At 36.7% G+C, this 19971-nt stretch overlaps 1 protein-coding gene across 6 annotated transcripts; it reads right to left on the bottom strand.

Annotated features, from left to right (window-relative positions):
* Positions 1 to 380: 380 nt before the first annotated feature.
* LOC149540407 (scarecrow-like protein 21) lies at positions 381 to 19738 on the bottom strand. 6 transcript variants are annotated; one of them, XM_089801510.1, is made up of 6 exons: positions 19642 to 19738; positions 19288 to 19343; positions 18746 to 18976; positions 18561 to 18666; positions 2717 to 2889; positions 381 to 2506 (listed from the first exon to the last, which is right to left on the bottom strand). In XM_089801510.1, exon 6 carries the CDS (start codon positions 2472 to 2474, stop codon positions 678 to 680), a length of 1797 nt encoding a protein of 598 aa, XP_089657636.1. In that variant the 5' UTR covers positions 2475 to 2506; positions 2717 to 2889; positions 18561 to 18666; positions 18746 to 18976; positions 19288 to 19343; positions 19642 to 19738; the 3' UTR covers positions 381 to 677. The 6 variants fall into 6 exon arrangements, 5 of the variants coding, with proteins under 5 accessions (XP_089657636.1, XP_089657637.1, XP_089657638.1 ...); XM_089801511.1 differs by lacking the exon at positions 19642 to 19738 and adding an exon at positions 19499 to 19569; XM_089801512.1 differs by lacking the exon at positions 19642 to 19738 and having other exon boundaries at positions 19191 to 19329.
* Positions 19739 to 19971: the final 233 nt, after the last annotated feature.

Raw genomic sequence — 19971 nt, 5'->3', positions numbered from 1 at the left:
GCAAAGAAATGCTCGTATACCAAGAACTGTTGCATTGGGTGCAAGTTTAAGAGCAGAAGAACAAAGATATTCTTATTTCCCCACAGCTACCATATTTAGAGAGATTGTGATCTAGCTTTTCCTTTGGAAAATTCGAGATAATGAGACTTTAGGTAAGTATCTTCAAAATTTGTTGAGCTGCATGGTTTATTGTAAAGCGAGTTACCAGTTATGCCATGGCAATGTTGCTGAAAAAAATATTTGATTTAATTCTGGACAAAATCATTGGCTTCACACATGAAGCATATTATTGATCACGTGGTAAGTGAGCCGTAAACTTGCACAATGTCAGTTGTCAAGGGTTCAACTGACAACTTGAGCAAGAAAAGCATAATACAAACTTTTCAGGAAATTCATAATATCTTATGGACAATATCATAGCAAATATCATTTTACAGATGATTCGAAACTAACCAGTAAAATATTACAGAAGACTTAAATAACCAGTTCGGTGATATAAGTCCAATTACAAGGTATACTTGAAACACAGCCATATTTCTGATATCATAACTTTGTGGTTAAGCCACTATTTGCACCCTGGCTAGTTCTGTAAATGATACGCTATGAGTTGTGCTTGAAATGCTACTACACATACCAGAAAATCCAGAATTCCTAAGAATAGAAAAGCACTTGTGAAACTACTGCCATGCAGTAGCTGCAATCAAGGGTCTATCTGACCAACCTAGATAAAGTGTGTTGTCTTTTTCAAAAAGACTATAGTTCTCACAATAATCTTCTAGAAGCAGCTTGATAGTAGAGTTTACAATTGAACTTAGAGGGTAAGGCTTAAATCCAGCCATGCTAAATCTACACCACCATTTGCCCATTAGTTCATGCCTTTCTACCCTTTCTGCACCTTCACAAGCAATGATATTTACAATGTCACGTGCCAGGCAATGCTGCTCAACATTGATCCGCTCCTTACTCTCTCTAGGAAGAGTCACATCAAGAGATTCAAAGATGGCAGTGTAATAGCTTAGAGTCTCCACAAACCTGGGGAAGAATGGTGCAGTGTTAGTGTTAGATTCTTGTTCAACTAACGTAACAACTTTTGGCCTTAATCCCTTTACCATCCGTATTATTCGATCCCGATGGTTGCTTGTGTTTACACTTTCATCAGGTAAATGATGCAGCTGAAAAGCAAAATTCACAGCCAATGCATCCATAGGTCGAACCTCAAGCATATCGACCTGAACATCAGCACCCATCACAGGCACAGCATGAAACTCAAATGGAACTTTGAAAGCTTCAGCAAGCTTTGACAATCTTTTTCCAACCAACTCTAACCCTCCACCTCGAGCATACTCTGACATAGGATCATCCACACCTGTAATATGAACATGAGGTGGGCCCTTTGGCCTTGCAGCAAGGGCTTGGAGAAGTGTAACCCATTGGCTACCTTGAGCAATCTGAAAATCCACAATGTGCACTCTATCTTCATCTTTGAATGCTTCTGCAATGGCACCATTTGCAGCCATATAACCAAATTTGAAATAAGGGCAAACTTCATAGAGGATTTGCATATATGAGAGGAGCTCTTTACTAGCAGGTTCTTTGCACCTTAATGCTTTGTAAATTGTTGCTCCAGAGGAAGCCATCCTTGCCACAAGACCTTCTACCATATACGCACCCAACCTTTGCATTGGATGGCCGCTTACTGATACCAGTTGCCTCAATGCTGCAACCCATTTATCAATATTGATCAAATCATTGTTATCAATAGCTTCCGCACATGCAACAAGAAGTTTTCTTATATCCCCATGTGGGATATCATCTTCTGCCTCTTGCTTTTGTTCTTTTGAGACATTACTTTTATTACAGGACATTGCATGATCCATCTCATTCTCTATTTCTTCTTTAACACCATCTTGGGTGGCTAATGATAGTTCTACCTGCTCTGCCTTTGAGTAAACAGATAATGAGCTTTGACAATAGCTATCATTTGTATCATGCATGCTCTCCAGGTTCCATTCAGAAAATTCTGAAGACATATTTTCATCACAGGTGAATTCAAAATTGTCAGGATTGTCACTGTCAGGCCCCAGTAATGCTGTCTCTAGTTCCTGGAGCATGAATTTCAACCCTGCCTCTGGCTGGCTGCTACTGTAGCCACTTCCAGATGAACCATATTGCTCTCCAGGGGAAGGGGTATAATGTATATCAGACGGATAGGTTTGTGATACTTGTGGTGATGCTGGGCTCCCACCAGACGAGCAACTCTGAATAGATGGAGAACTGTAAAATGATTGCCCAATGCAATATGAGGATGCTTCATGAGATTGTCTTTGACCTTGTACAGGGCAATTTTCATAAATAGGACTCTGAACTGAACCGTCACTTGTGTTATACCTATCAGCAACATACAATTCCTGAGGTTGAGCACTCTGAAACAAGCCATCAGACACCACCTCTTGAGGACACCTTCTAACACTCATTTTTGGATTTTCACGTATTGAGTCACAAGAAACTGAAGGTTGCATAAAAGAAATGTTGTTAGCTAAGCCTAACCGTGAATCTGGTAAGAAAGATGAACATAATTTGTTTGGATGCTCAATAACATAATGGGAATTCTGACTAGAAGTGCCAAGCTCAGACTTCCATTTCATATTCATATCTAAGGATTTTTCTTGAGCAATTCAACACTGTCTAAAGACTTCAGATATAGCTCAATAGGTACCTTTAGATATTGGCAGAGGCGAAAATGAAATGCTTTTCAGCTGACGCTATAGATTAGTCTCTTGTTTAATGTGTCTTCTCTAGTTTTGATCTATAATCTTTTGTCAAGGTCATGACAAAGCATGCATAGATCCATACCATACCTTATGTTGTACTTTCCTCCATACAAGCTTACTGTACAAAGACAAGCCAGTAATAAGTTGCCTTATTCTGCATTGAAACTTGACATCACAACATAAATTCTTCGAAGCAACATCTATTAAATGACAGAAAATGAAAGGGATTGCCAGGAAACTATTTCCAATCAGATCAATTGGAGATAATTTGTTTTGTCTTTCTATATATCCAAAAAATTGTTCACTTTCATCATTAATTCATAGCAAGAAAATATCTCTCAAATGATATATGATAGATAACAATGTAAATGGAATGTGACCAACATATTACACACCTTAAATGAGTCACATATGAATACAATGCAAAATGAGGTTAAAAACTTGATAAGAAAAAGCTATACAAAAATTTACAATGAAAGACTTTCACCAAACAATACTTCAGTTGCTCATGTTTAATTTATAATAAGTTTTCATGCAGAAAAAGTCCTAGTTCCAAGAAAGCTAGCATTCAGCTTTATCTTCAAATATTTGAAATAATTTATGGAGTTTTTGAGAGCTATAAAATAAGCCTATGAACCTCATCATAACTAGAACCTAAGTTGCTGATTCGGGTGTACATACATTCACGAAGAAATGCAAAGAATATACAGATTTAAATCATTGGATAGCATGATACTTCATCATTGATAAAGATAAATATTTTATGCCAATTGATAGTTCACTAAATATCTAAATTATCAAAGTAATTTTACATTGCTAAATGAATTTGAAACAATTATAAAAAGATTGATAAATTTATAAAATGTAAATTATATCTAAACATATGCTTATTTTTTAATAATATAGTTCAACATTATTAACATAAGAATTATGACAGTTTAATATTCTGAGAAAAAAAATCGTATCTAAATCTCTATCATAAATAGCTTAGTCAACTGGTTTAATAGTTTAATTAGATAATTATATAAATAAATAATAATTTATCACAATAACAAAGGACTTGAGTAACTTCGACCTCCTTACATATGGTGCAGTTGTTGATATCTGTTTTAATGTCAATCATGGGCCTTATATTTGTACAACAGTTGTATAATTCCTTCTCTTGGATGAATAACTTAGACCAGTAGAAGATGTAGAATCTGCTGTGCAAGAAACTAAATCATAGCCTGTGATATTTAGTAAATATCCCCCAACTCTTGTGCAGACTATTCCACCACACTTGTTGAATGATACAAGAATAAATTCCAAGACCGCAGATTTGCAATGCCCTGACAAAAAAGAAATATTTGGGAATCAGGCGTTAGCATGAAATGCTACTGGTGAGGAACCCTGTAACTAAACCCTATGCTCAACCAGTTTGCTTCCATTGGCAGAGAGATAACTGACAAGATATTAACCAGTAATTGATTTAAAATGGGCTTGGATATGTGGGGATGCCCCCTGCAGGCGCCCAGGAAGCGCATCACAGGCCTGTGGATGCCCTTTGGATGTGCTGGATCACATCCACAAGGCATCCGGAGCCGTGGGATGCGCTTCCAGAGAGCCTCTGCCTCTCGATGCATCCTCACATCTGGTAACTTAGGGTAGAACCCTTTGTGGCAGCAACCCTAGATATCTGTAGTATGCCTCGAAACTAATTTTAGTAGACGGTTAGGGATAAAGCTCTGAAATTAGATATAAAACATGCGAGTGTACATGTCATAGAAAAAATCTGGGACAAAATCAATGGGAAGGATTAAATTAGGTCAGGAAGCACCCCAATTATAGTATGAAAGGATATCTGTACCAGTTGAGGGAAGTACCCAAAAATCATACGTTGGATGAGCGCCAAGAGAAGGAAGTATATAACAAAAAGCTCATACGTAGCAAATTATAGAACATTACTCAACAAAAATCTTCATACATGTCCTTGAATTGACAGAGGTGACCATAGTAGGAAAGGTTTGTTCGTCTGCGCACATCCTCACTATGCTTCTCTCTAGGTTTATTTTGGAATGTATTCAAAATCATGTGCTGTGGCCTTATTTGCAGATGAAAATAATGAATACAAGGACATCTAAGGGGGTATAATAAGTTATAACTAATAACCAAAAAATGGGTGGTTGTCATTTCATCCACAGTGACTTAAAAGCTAAGCCAATAGCTGGATTTTTAGTGATAGCCAAGTTTGTTTAGGGGAATACAGTATGAGGTAACAAACTCAACTGCTAATGAGGAATAGACCGGCGATATGCACTTCATTGAGTTTTTCTATACTACAAGCCAATACATAGAAGTTGTTGTTAGATTGGTTCCTTGTCAATCTTCAACACAAATCTTAACAGGAAAAAGGGGTAGGATTTAGAGAGGAACCAGTGCATGCATATCTAAACTACTTTGGGACTGATAACTACTAATTTGTTGAAAACTGCCGTATGGAAGACCTCCCATCACCTCTAGGAGAATGAAATATAGCTATCTCACGATGTCCCTTTCCAAACAAACAAATTCACACAACCATTTTTCCCAATAAAAACATAAGTGATCTTAGTGAAATCTTGAGATCAGAGCTTGTGTGAATGCCGATTTGCCATGGACATCAATCTCTTTTATGGATTATTGTTAAATAATTTTAAATTAGCTGATGGGTCAGTTACTAACTTACCAGTGCCACTGTCTTCCAGCTGTATATGATGTTTCACTTAATGTTCCCCTGTAAAGCTTTACATTATGTCTGACTTTGGAGGAAAATATTGTTGACTTGGGCATGTAGTTGTTACCCAAAGCAATGGCATTGACTAATACAGCATGGAAGGAGCAGAACATTCAACTAGGAGTTCATAAGTAAATGGATGAAACCATAACAGCCACAAAAGTTGAGCTGCAATTGGTGCCTGAATATACAATCCAGAGATATTTGTCCTACCTTCATGCTAGATTGATGATATATGTGAAAGGCATAATATACAAGGTGATTGTGAGCCCTGACTAAAACATATTATTTCCTTACAGTGGGTTCGAAGCTACAGAGAACATAAACCGACACTAAAGCAGTTTCCGCAACACTTGTAAAAAATGCTAAGATAGTGACTAATATGATTTCAGGTAAAACAAGACGATAAATCCTCACCATCAAGCACCACATACTTGCTCAAACTGATCAATCCTGGAATTCTTTTGACACGAAAAACATGATAATTGAGGAAAGTTGACCTTATAAGATGGGTACTCTTTACTATCTTGCTATGATATGGCAGCATCCAAGCATGCATGAAACCTTATATAGTCTTCGTTGCCAACTGTTTCAGGGTTTTAAACACCTGTAGGCTGAAATAGCTAAAGATTACTGACAAGACCTGATACCCCTCAGCATCAATAGTTGTGCAGCATTCTTCTCAAAGAGGATGAAGGCCTCCTCAGGTTTCCCATGTGGGATGCAAGGCAGTGCTTGGCAACCTAGATTTGGCCTTATGAGAAATTGGCAATTTAAACTTCCATAATGTTATTTTAGCCTCCATGGCTTTGTAAGATTATTTGCATATCTGTATTAAGTTTGGTCATAGCTACTGAGATGAGCAATCATACATCTCCCTCAAGAGTATGCCTTATGCATCACACATAAACTTCAAGTAATAAACTTTTTTCCCAAGTCTAATTTCTCTCCCATGCATCTTTCTCTGGTTGATGCTCATCCTTGAAGTATTATTAATGTTTCCTCTCCACAAATAACAAGTTTAGATTCTTAGAGTTTACAGAGTTATCCCTTCGATGCCCCTTTGGATCTGGATCAGCATGTTAATTCTTTACTGAGCACAGCTCAAGCCCACATGATTTCTTTCCTTGCCTGTGTACAGAGAAACTTTCATTGTAACCCTAATCCCCAGTTGATGTAAATCATTTGTTCTCTCCAGTAATATAAGATGTGCTTCCCAAACAAATTAAAAATTTATTGCTCCCCTAAGACTTACAAGTTTACAACCCTTATTATTGGTGAATTTCCTTAAAGTCGATCCTTCAACTTAGCTGCCACAACTGCAGGATATCTCTTCCATCCAATTCACTCAGGTCTTGTTAGCCTTTGTCCCAATTCTTCTCATTGATGTCAAACAAACAGAATGCTTCACTATATTTTTGACATTTCTATTTCAAATTCTAAAGGAATATACTTTGCTTACTGTTGAAAAATGGAAGAGGGTAAATAGTTGACATCCTTTAATTTATTTTTTGCTTCGGTTCGACTGTTCTTTGAAAGTCCTTCAGGTGCTATGTATGGAATAATTGTGTACTTTGCAACTGAGAACATTGATGGAAGGTGTCATATGGTCATCTAAAACACCACATTTATCACTGAGATCTATTTAAAGGTCGATATGATAAGTCAGTAGCAGTGATAATAAAAGTTGGCATGAATAACAACAGAGGTGAACGTAGTAAAGTGTCAGCATCATTCTGGAATGAGTATGAATCAATATGATATTCATTTTGAACATTCAGAGCATTAAAGTGGATTCTAGTTTATCAATGTTTTCTTATCACCTATATAAAGAGATGAAATAAAGAACATAAGTTCATAAGAATTGATGGGACAATCATAGCGTTTTTGTTGTACTCATCTGACTTGTCTTCGTAACATATTGCAGACAATAAACATAGCTGTATAATGAAGCTGCAACAGAAACTGCAAATACTTTGGTTGTAGAGCTGTCTGTCTTTGTGCCTGTAAGAGCAATTAAATTCTTTTATCTAATTTTTTAGAAGATCTGAGAAAGCTGCCTGTGTGCTAGCCTGATAAGTGCCGGGTGTCCAAAAACAAAGTCTTATGTGATCGCCCACACAGCATCAAAATTGTTAATCATAAAGATAATTGTTTTGGGGGGGTTTCTGTATGCTGCAAAGGTTACAAAACCAAGATGATATGCATGATGTTTTGTCTATCAGGCTCTATAAGAAATGTTATCCCTGGTATTATCTGAATTCTGGCCACATTAGCAGTTTGGTATGGAAACCGACAGCAGATGGTGACAAGCAAATGAGATTTTGTTTATCTGCCATCACAAGACAAAATCAAACTCAAGAAGTTGCGGCAGTTTTCAGTTTGCAGTTGAAGCATGTAGATGTGAAACCACGTTAGAAGAAAACGGGATACTGTTACAACCAAAATTGGTTGAACAAATCTACAAACCTATACATATCCTCATTGGTTCGGATGGGAAGTATGGTGAGAAAATGTGTGTTGTACGTTTAGATCTGTTTTGATTAAAAAATAAAACTGACAAGGTGGCTGACTAAAACTCAAAGGAGCTTTGTATAAGAAAGACTCAAAACAAGCTTGTTCATAGCAGATATGTTGAACAGTGCTGAAGAAACTTGAATAGACAGCCTTCACAGAGATTGACATACAATACTCTAATATAAAAAAGGAAGTTTAGGTATACATCAAAGCCTATTCAAATGAATATTTGATACGAATCAAGCATTGTATTTATGATAGGAGACTGTATTGTCGTAATTCAAAAAAAGTAAATCTGGTTGAAACTACAGTGTTCATGTTTATAGAGATTGCTGAAGAGTGTTTGTTTTCAGGTTGAAATAATTTTTTAAACACGCAGGTTGATGTAGTCTGTAAATGAATATTCATAAATCTCAGATCGTATGCATTGTGCAGAGAGAGAGTTACAATCAGTTTACAGTACTTTCATCTGTAGGAGAGTCACAGAAGTCTAATTCACTTATAAAACTTTCAGACTTAAGTTTAAATTGGGATATTCAGAAAGTGCTCAATCAAATTGAGTAGGTGCTCAAGGTTTCGATGGTCATACAAGGGATTTGGTGATTCCTTGGGGTAGGAGCCCTTAATTGTAGCTGGATTTGAGTTTGTGAGGCTGGATAAGGCTATTAGATCCTAGCAGCATTACTCACTGTGGTTGTCCCCCTTTCTGGTTTTCCACATCATGTTTTTTGTGTTCTGCTCTTTTGTCTTGTGGAGCTTATCTTCATCTTCACTTGGTTACTTTATTTTAACATGGAGAAAGAAATAATTAATCAAAGAACTTAATCGAATCAGAATTTTAAGTTTTATTTACTAATAATTCACAACACCCCCATGCTCCCCTATTAGTAGTAGATCTGTGTTCTACAGGTCTTACACTTGACCTTGTGAAATGTCCCTTTTTCTGATTTTATATGATATTTCAAGCCTCTAATCAGATTTTTAAAATCAAACAACCAATATTTCAAAGATCCACCAATTTCTCAATAAACCCCAAATCGGTTATGCCCGAAATAGTGCCAAAAACTTCACAGCTTCACATTTTATTAATAAATCTGAAAGTGGACATTTTTACAGAAATTTCAGCAGCATAACAGTCTACAAAATGACATTTCCACATCTGTATAACATTTACACAACAGCTCCCAAACGGAGGACAAAAACAATGCTCATCGGGCTCTCGAAAATAACACAAAATAGCCCGGAAACACCACAAAAACACTAATAATCTATCACAGAAGTTCAACCACAACCCAATACATATATTCAGCTCTATTTTAACATATAAATGTCTGAAATATAGCAGCAACCCAAACTGATATGAAATACTCAACCAGAAACACCAAACTCTTACAAAAAACACACTCGAAAATCCACAAATTTGCACTGTTCAGCACAAGGGCAAACTCTGCATGAGCTTGCACATGGAATGGCTTTAAACTCCATCCTTAGCCTTCCTGGAAACCTGCAAACTCCCGTCCTTGGGTCTCCTTCTCTACAGGTTTGGCAGCCTCTGAAGAACAACAAAGCAATGAGCAAAAATCAAATTCTGGAATGAGCCCAAAATGCCTCCAAATCCCTTAAAAGAGGGCATAACCCTAACTCACGTCCAAGAGGGGTTAATAAAACATATTTTAATAATAATTTTTCATTTATTAGTCCATTGGTTTCCAAAGATTAGCCCCTTTTTCCGAAACTTCACCTTTTTGGGCCTGCCTGCCTTAGCAAAGATTATTATTTTAATTATCTGAAAAGGGGACATGACAAGTCCTCCCCTCCCAAATATTGCTTGTCCTCAAGTAATGAAGGTTGGAATGCTCAAGAATATGTGCTCTTTCCTAAGTTGCATCCTCCAGTGGTAATCCTTTCCATTTGACCAAATGCTCTATGATGCTCTTATTTCTCAATCTTTTCTCTCTTGTATCCAAAATCTCTTCTGGTATCAAAACTAATTTCCCTTCATCATCAAGAGGTGGTAATTCTATAGTTACTATGGTTTGTTGGCCTAGAACTTTCTTCAGGCAAGATACATGGAAAACATTATGTATTTTGCTGTTTGGTGGGAGCTCCAATTCATAAGCTACCTCTCCTACCTTCTTGGTGATCTTATAAGGCCCATAGAACTTTGGCTTGAATTTCTCTGCCCCACTCTTCTTCAAGGTGCTTTGCTTATATGGCTGCAACCTGACAAATACCAAATCTCCCACCTCAAAAGATCTTTCGGTCCTTTTCCTATCAGCATACAACTTCTGTTGGTTCTATGCATCTTGTAGATTATCCTTGAGAGACCTTATTATGTCTTGGCTTTTCTTGACAAAATCACTTGCTGCAAGTACTCTACTATCTGAAAGTACTAGATCAACAGAGGAAAGGGCATCATAACCATAAAGAGCACGAAAAGGAGGCATACCAATAGACATGTGATGAGATGTATTATAACAAAACTCCCCTAAGTGCAACCATTTCACCCAAGCATGTTATTGATTTGAAACATAGTTCCTCAAATATCTCTCTATCCATTTATTAACTATCTTTGTTTGTCCATCTGTTTGAGGGTGATAGCTAGTATTGGGAGTGAGTTCAGTTCCTGCCAAATGAAAGAACTCCTTCCAAAAAGAGCTAAGGAATCTACTATCCCGGTCACTGACAATGTTTCTAGGCAAGCCATGTAATCTAAAAAACTTCTTGAAGAACAATTTGGCCACTTGTGATGCCTTGAAATCAGATGTGATAGGAAAGAAATGTGCATACTTAGTTAATCTATCTACCACCACATATATGCAATCCTTACCTTGAACCTTGGGCAACCCAGTGATGAAGTCCATAGAAATACTTTCCCATTTTTGTTCAGGAATAGAAAGTGGCTGCAACAACCCTGCAGAAAAATTTTGCTCACTCTTGCTTTGTTGGCATACCATACATTCCTTAATGTGTTTAAGGACATCCTCCTTCATACCCTTCCATGAAAACCGCTCTCGAATTTGCCTGTATGTCTTGAAGTATCCCTAATGACCAGCCAAAGGTGTGTCATGAAAGGCCCTCAATATCCTCTCCTTAGTTTTTTATCCTGGCACTAAGAAGATCCTGTTCTTGTAATAAATCAATTCATCAACAACCTTGTACCTGTTATCATCCACTAACTTATCCAAAATCTTGGTGGCAAAGGAATCTTTAGCATACTCTAAAATTATGGAGACTTTCCAATCAGCAGAGATAGATGTTAAGGAACACAGAATGGGCTTTCTTGAGAGAGCATTAGCAACTACATTATTCTTTCCTTTCATGTATTCAATATCAAAATCATAAGCTTACAATTTGCTTACCCATTTTTGTTGACGATCATTCAAATCCCTTTGGTTCAAGAAGAACCTGAGGCTATTATGGTCTGTCTTTACAATGAATCTCCCACATACCAAATATTGTCTAAACTTATGAAGTGCATGCATGATTGCCAACATTTCCTTATCATAGATGGAGCAACCTTTCTCTGATTGATTTAGTTTTCTACTCTCAAATGCTATTGGATGTCCCCTTTGAGTTAGGACAGCCCCTATACCTTCTCTAGAAGCATCACATTCAACAACAAAAGGTAAAGAGAAATCTGGAATTGCAAGCACAGGGCATGAACTCATTACCTCCTTAAGCTTATCAAATGTTTTAGGTGCCTCTTCTGTCCAAACAAAAGCTCCTTTCTTTGTCAAATCAGTCAAGGGGGCAGCAAGCTGAAAAAATCCCTTGGCAAATCTCCTATAGTAGCTACACAACTCAAAGAAACCTCTCAACTATGTAAGATTAGTGGGTGGAAGCCAATCCAAAATTGCTTGGATTTTTTGTTGATCAACCTGTACGCCTTTAGAACTTATAATATGTCCCAAATATAGGATCTTTGTCAAATCAAACTCACATTTAGATAGCTTAGCATAGAAGGATTTCTGCTCCAAGATTCCCAAAACAGTGTCTATGCGCTTAAGATGCTCTTCCCATGTTTTACTGTAAATCAAGATATCATCAAAAAATACCAAAACAAATTTTCAAAGATGCTGGTTGAATACCTTATTCATACAAGATTGGAATGTTGCAGGTGCATTAGTGAGGCCAAATGGCATAACAAGAAATTCAAAGTGCCCATAGTGACATCTAAAAGCAGTCTTTTCCACATCTTCACTCCTCATTCGGATTTGATGGTACCCTGATCTTAAGTCAATTTTTGAGAAGTATACAGCACCATGTAACTCATCAATGAGTTCATTTATGCGTGGTATGGGATACCTATTCTTTATGGTCTTCTTGTTTAGAGCCCTATAGTCTATACACATTCTCATTGTACCATCCTTTTTCTTGACAAGTACCACAGATGATGCAAATGGACTAGAGCTAGGCCTTATGAATCCCATGTCTAGGAGTTCCTTAATAATTTTTTCAATTTCTTCCTTATAACCTCTTGGATGGCGGTATGGGGTTGTTATAACTGGTTTGGCACCCTGTTCTAACTCTATAACATGCTCAAAACCTCTATCTGGTGGTAATCTTGGAGGCAAGTCATTGAAAACTATACTATGCTTATCAAGAATATTTTGAATTTCAAAATGGAAATTACTTTGATTCTTTGGAGAGCTTATTGGATGGATTATGACTCCTGCTGCCCATGCTACTTGTCCTCTTCGAAAAGTCCTCTCCATCCCTTTTGCAAAGACCGCCTTAGGTGCTCCATTCGATAAGCCTCTCAATGAGACTTCTTTCCCATTGGAATGAAATTTAAACTCCATAGTTTGATGGTTCATGTAATAGCCTCCAATAGAGTGCAACCATTGAACACCCAATACAAGATCTGTCTCCCCAATGCCAACAACATAGAAGTCATCACATAACTCATAATCTCCTAAGGTCATCTTGAGTTGTTTCACCACCCGTATGCAAGGCATAGTGAATCCATCAGCTACAGTAACATTGAATCCCTCAAAATCATCTTCTTTAAGCCCTCTTTTCATGAATAAAATTATGAGTTGCCCCACTATCAAGAAGAACTGTCAACCTTTGCCCTGCTAGTACCCCTCGAATTCAAAAGGGATGGTATCTTGGGACTCCTAATAATGTTGCTAAAGTGCCATCCTTGCTGATTTTTTTGTCTTTCTCTTCTTCTTCCTACTCCTTAATGTCATGAAATTCCTCATGCTCATCTGAATCAGATTCTGAAGCAACTTCAATATAGTGCACTTGACCTTTCCCCAAACATCTGTGTCCTCGAACCCATAATTCTCTACAAGTGAAACAAAGCTTTTTCCTTCGTAATTCACTCCTAGTCTCTTCATCTACCTTCTTTTTTGCCACATTTATCACATCTTTTGGTGTTAGTGTTGGAAAAGTCGTTTTCTGAAAATTCCCCTTATATTGCCAAAGATTTGGGGGTTTTTGATTAGTGACTGGTCTCATAGGCACACAAGTTTCAAGTTGCAAGCTTCTTTTGATAGCTTCTTGTAAGGTTGAGGGTGAGAAAGCCTTAACCAAACCCTTAACAAAATCTTCCAAACCATCAAAAAAAAGATAAACAATCCTCTTTTCACTCATATCAAGTACCATAACAGCCACTTTTTGAAACTCTTCTATATACTCATTAACTAGTTTGGTTTGCTTCAACTTTGACAATTCTTTAAAATACTCTTCATCATCCTTGAGGTCAAATCTATCTATCACTCTTTGACTGAAATCATCAAATGTAGTTACCTGATCATGACCTTGAGTAGTCATCCATGATACCACCAATCATAGGCTGCATCTTCCAAGTGTAGACTTGCAAATTGAACAACATCACTCTCCTTCATGGGGTTAAGTGTGAAGAAGGTCTGTAATTTTTGTAGCCATGTTGTAGCTGAAATTTTATTTGTTCCATCAAAAGTAGGTGCTGTAAACTTGCTTATTTTGTTTTTGAGTTCTCTTCCACTTATGTTGTGCTCCCTCCTATACTCTTTCTTGGGCATCAAAGTGTTCATCATATCCACATATTCTCTAAAAGGAACCGAACTACGAAAGTCATCATCTAAGCCATTGTAAGTAGCTCTTAATGCAATCAAGTTACCTGTAACCTCTTCCACTGGATTAAGGGCTGAATTTGGCACTGGTGGCTCATCTACAGGCAGGAAAGTAGTTTTTGTTGATTTAGAGGGTGTGGGTTTCAGATTTCTTGGCTCCTCTGAAGTGCTCCCTTTCTCAGTAATAGATGCAACTCTTTGCAGTTTTTCTGTCAATATTCGCAAAGCCTCTCTAGTTTCTACCAAACTATCCACTGTTTGCTTCTAAGTATTTTTGATGTTTTGGAAGAATTTCTTTGCCATCTCATCTGGATCAGCCATACTTTTTCCTTCCTTGGATTTTGTACTTTTACTTTCAATTGGAGGTTTGATCAAAATTTATTTATTCTTTTCTCACTGCAAAATCTCTTTTCTCTTTCACTTAGTTGCATGCAAACTTCTACAAACCCTCAAGCTGGCAAGATCATAGCTCTGATACCACTGAAATGTCTCTTTTTCTGATTTTATATGATATTTCAAGCCTCTAATCAGATTTTTAAAATCAAACAACCAATATTTCAAAGATCCACCAATTTCTCAATAAACCCCAAATCGAGTATGCCCGAAATAGTGCCAAAAACCACCGAAATGTCTCTTTTTCTGATTTTATATGATATTTCAAGCCTCTAATCAGATTTTTAAAATCAAACAACCAATATTTCAAAGATCCACCAATTTCTCAATAAACCCCAAATCGAGTATGCCCGAAATAGTGCCAAAAACTTTACAACTTCACATATTAATAAATCTGAAAGTGGACATTTTTACAGAAATTTCAGCAACATAACAGTCTACAAAATGACATTTCCAGATCTATATAACATTTACACAACAGCTTCCAAATGGAGGACAAAAACAATGCTCATCGAGCTCTCGAAAATAACACAAAATAGCCCGAAAACACCACAAAAACACTAATAATCTATCACAGAAGTTTAACCACGACCCAATACATATATTCAGCTCTATTTTAACATCTAAATGTCTGAAATATAGCAGCAACCCAAACTGATATGAAATACTCAACCAGAAACACCAAACTCTTACAAAAAACACACCCAAAAACCCACAACAAACTCTGCATGAACTTGCACATGGAATGGCTTTAAACTCTCGTCCTTAGCCTTCCTGGAAACCTACAAACTCCCGTCCTTGGGTCTCCTTCTCTACAGGTTTGGCAGCCTCTGAAGAACAACAAAGCAATGAGCAAAAATCAAGTTCTGGAATGAGCCCAAAATGTCTCCAAATCCCTTAAAAGAGGGCATAACCCTAACTCACGTCCAAAAGGGGTTAATAAAACATATTTTAATAATAATTTTTCATTTATTAGTCCATTGGTTTCCAAAGATTAGCCCCTTTTTCCGAAACTTCACCTTCTTGGGCCTGCCTACCTTAGCAAATATTATTATTTTAATTATTTGAAAAGGGGACATGACACCTTGCCTAATGCAGTACATCATTCTCAAAACTGAATGTGTTAGTTTATCCAAGCTAAATGTTCAAAATTTGTACATATTATTATTAACATGCAGCTGTCTACTAAGATTTCGAAATCAAACCTCTACAATGAAATACCAACAATTTACCACTAAAGCTCATCCCACTCAATGGCCCAGGCTTTTTTGCTTGAAAATCTGAAGCTTCTTTACAAACAAAAAAGTACAATCAAAGCTCTAAGATATGCACTATTTTTTACAGATGTAGTATATAGTATATACCATTATACCCTTTTTTCTTCTGACAAATAGTGTTCTTATCCTAGTCCCTATCTCCTACTCACATCCTCGCCCCTACCCACATCTCCATCTTCCACCAGCATTTCCACATGACAATACTTGGAATTTTACAAGTCGTCATTACCATTTTAATTTATATCTCCTACTACCGTCCTTGCCCCTACCCATACCTCCATCTCCCACCACCATTTCTACATGATAATGATTGGACCTTCACATGTCATCATTACCTTTTTAATTTATATCAAGATGCTAGCTGTTTGTGAAATATACTAAAGTCTCAAGTCCATTTAGTAATTGTCAATTATCCATTGCATGTTTTGATCATCCTAGCGAAATGATTGGGTTAGTTACCTTCTCCTTTTGCTCAAACTGATTCATTTGCCCTTTGTCTGAGTAGGATTTTAGTATTTATAAGTACCAGAATAACCAACTTATTCAATCACCGTGTCCTATGTTTACAATTCTTTAAAAACAGACCAAATTAGCTATTTTCATTTGGGTAATATTTGAATCGATGAGTACTTCCCAACTTTATGCCGACACCATATTACAAACATTTGTGTTTATTGCTATGAAGGGAGTCTTAGTTTCTTTGTAAACATTTCAATAACAATATAGGAATCAGCATATAAGATGGATGCATAACTCCAGCATTTTGAAAACTACTTGCCATATTACAAAAACCAATCGATATGGATAGGTCATATCCAATTCATGCCAAGAAAAATAAACTACATTTCTCAACAGTGACTTCTGAAAAAAGAGGATAAAGCATACAAGTATAACAAAAATAGAGCCTTCAGCAATGGCTATGCAGCCAGTTATTTAGATCACTTACCAAGGGGGAATTTCTATACTTAGTCTTTTTTTTAAGCCTCCCCTTGGTAAGTTATCTAAATAACTGGCTGCATAGCCATTTCCTGATCCCAAGTGCATCTATGTTCAGTTTCTTTCTATGCTCCTAAATTTATTGTGTCAGTGCCAACCCAGAATTCTAAATGTTATTGCTGCAGATATTTTATTATACTGAAATGAATTGAATTTCTTTATAAATTCTGAATGAGGGATAGTCAGCAATTCCTGCACAATGGGCAGCTAGCGTGGGAGACCACCGACCCTATTGTAGACTTTGTTTACCATCTTGCAAACTGTACCAACATTGTTATCCATGCAATAGAACTAAAGCCTAGCAGAAATCTAATTTCATGTTTAAGAATTTCAGCAGCAAAGGCATATAAAAGTTCATACAAATCTAAATATTACAAATCATGCAATACGTGATAATACAGAGATGACACGTGATAATACAGAGATGACAAACTAACCTGACATAGATTGGACTCCATTCAATGGAAACCAACCTAAACAAAAGAATATTCAAGTTCTAGTATGTGATCCCATTCAATAGAAAACAACTTAAACTAAAGAATACCTGAAGTTCATGCTATGTTCAGTAAAATCATTCACTTCCATCCATAATTACTAATTAGGATTAAATTTTAATTGACTGAAATTTTTTCCACTAATGATATTTGTTCACTTTTATCATTTCTTATTTTCATTATTCAAATGTCTCATACAAACAATGCATTTACCTATAAAGAGTTAAAGTAGATGTTTTAAATAATTTGTCCAACTCTCAATGACCTCACTGCTGTAGAGTACAATAGCCAATGCACTAGACATCTCAGATGCATTCCCTATGAGGCACGGCTGTGTTTATAGTGGATGTGGCACGGCCGTGTTTATAGTAGATGTTTTAAAAAATTTGACCAACTCTCAATGACAGCACTGCTGTAGACTACAATAGTCAATGCACTAGACATCTCAGATGCCTATGAGGCATGGCTGTCTTTATTGTTTATATTGCTATTCCATGTATGAATGAATTTGGGTTCTAACTTGCAGTGTGTCACAAAACTATATTATAAACTCCCACCACTTCATTTTTCATTATAGCTCTAAGTTTATAGAAGCTATGAATTTATAATCTATTTATTTTTGGCATCAGCAGTGAACATACCACAAATCAGATTCCTGGGGACTTGTAACCCATAATTGCATTGGCCTAAATCCAAAGATGGATGTCTGGAATACTAGTTTAGTTAAACAAATTTAACCATAAAGTTCTACTCTGGAGTCCCCAACTCTCCATTGAATCAGTAAAACAGCTTATAAACACTCCAATGTATTTGATTTGCAATTCACAAACATCATAAGGAAGGCAGGACGTGTATTTCACAGGCCTCCGGAGCAGTTTGACCCCTTTTAAATTTCTAATGCATGGATTATTAGCTGCCCTAAATGTATGCAATTGCTTTTACAAAGGACTAAGGGTGAAACCATATCAGGAGTACAAGCCTTTGTAGAAATGTAGGCCAACTACAGATACCCTTCACAATTTGTCAGTGTCAAGCCACACTCAGGGTATCCTCTTGGCCAAACACTCAATAATAAACCGGCTACCAAGTTCAAATGTCTGAACAGGCTAGATTTCTAAGACAAGACCCACTACCCCCTAAGGTGAGCTGCCTACCACGGAGCTGCTTTTTCATTTCAGTAAGAAACTCACGGATTATCTCTAGAACTCTGGATTGCACGTTTCCAATAGGCACGAAATTCTGTCTGATAAACGAATAAATGTTGCACCACAATATATAAAAACCTTGACGCTTACCCGTGCTCGTTGAGCCGCGCAGACTGCTCTTGTCACCATTTTCAATTCATCTCCACCCGTTCAAAAGAATCACCGCTCCAGTAATAATTCATTTTGCAGGGACTACCTGGCAAAGAAAACCCCTATGTCATTCAATAAGCAATCTGTCAATTGCTGCAAAGGGAAAAACAGGAGACTTCGCTTACTTATTGTCAGGCGCCAAGTTCTGTCTGGCAAGAAGAATACAAAGCATACCAAACATGTTGTTGTAGCAGCACATTGCCGTCACTTGCCATTGACCCAGAAGAAGTACGACAACTAACAGAATTATGAAACCATTATAACACCGCCGATATTTCCACTAACCTCTGTCAATTCTTTGGATTCTACAACTGCTATCGTTCCTGAACCTCCATTTCAGATACTTCTGTCTTAAACTGGAATAAACTAATATCAGTAAAAAAAATTGCAGAGAGAAAAACAGCACCCAAATTCTCAAGAGTACTGTATCTATGATATAAATCACTCATTATAATATTTAAGCTTCGACTGTGATAGTTAAAAAAGGGAACCAAAACCCTGAAAATCCAGAAACAAGTAAAAAATCTGTAAGCAAGTTTAACAGAAAGAAATACATAAGCACTTCCTCACATGAAACAAAAGAAATAACTAAATTCTTGGCATGAAACAAGGATTCAATTGCTAAGGTATCAAGAAGATCTAAGAGGGGAAAAAACAAATTGCCCACCTCAATTGGTTCTTTCAGTGGTTTTTCCAGAAAGGAAGCCATAGTAGAGCATATACCTACAAAAAGATATTCATAGCCAAAGTACATGAACAAGTAAATAATGGTAAGTCCAATCAGCATATTTCCGGAAAGGTAAAAGAAAAACTATGTCGTGATCACGAAGAAGATAAAAGGCATTTTTCAGCCCACGGTTCCCGTAATTGATGCTTACCACAGATGCAAACAATACTTATTTTATAATTTATAAGAAAACCAGTCTGATTGATTAGTGGCTAAGAATTTAAGCATTTTGGAAGTATCGATGTGATATGTTAGCATGGAAATAGATTTTATTCGCTGAAAAACATATTGCACCTTCGTGATGTCCAAGGACATGACCTCCGAGCATGATATCGAGGATACCCAGACATGACATCTTGTTAAGCGAATTTTATTTCCCCTATGAGGAAAAGATCTCGTATGGATTGAATATTTGGTATTATAAAGGAGTTTGAATTTGAGTAATATTAAAGATATTTATAAATTAATTTGAGATTGAGAAATTATGTTATCGAGGATTACAAGGTTTAGTATTTGATGTGTTATGGATTGAGACTAATTACGACATTGTAATTAATAAAAACTAGAAATTGGAAGTATACTTATAGTAATGGTTAATTTTTGTTAAATGAGTTATTTTCTATT

Source organism: Cupressus sempervirens, chromosome 9 (assembly GCF_028749045.1).
Source record: "Cupressus sempervirens isolate cs-2001-9-10 chromosome 9, ASM2874904v1, whole genome shotgun sequence".
In the NCBI taxonomy this organism is placed as follows: Eukaryota; Viridiplantae; Streptophyta; class Pinopsida; order Cupressales; family Cupressaceae; genus Cupressus; species Cupressus sempervirens.
The sequence above is the reverse complement of the archived record's forward strand: the minus strand, read 5'-3'. Positions and strand labels throughout refer to the sequence as shown.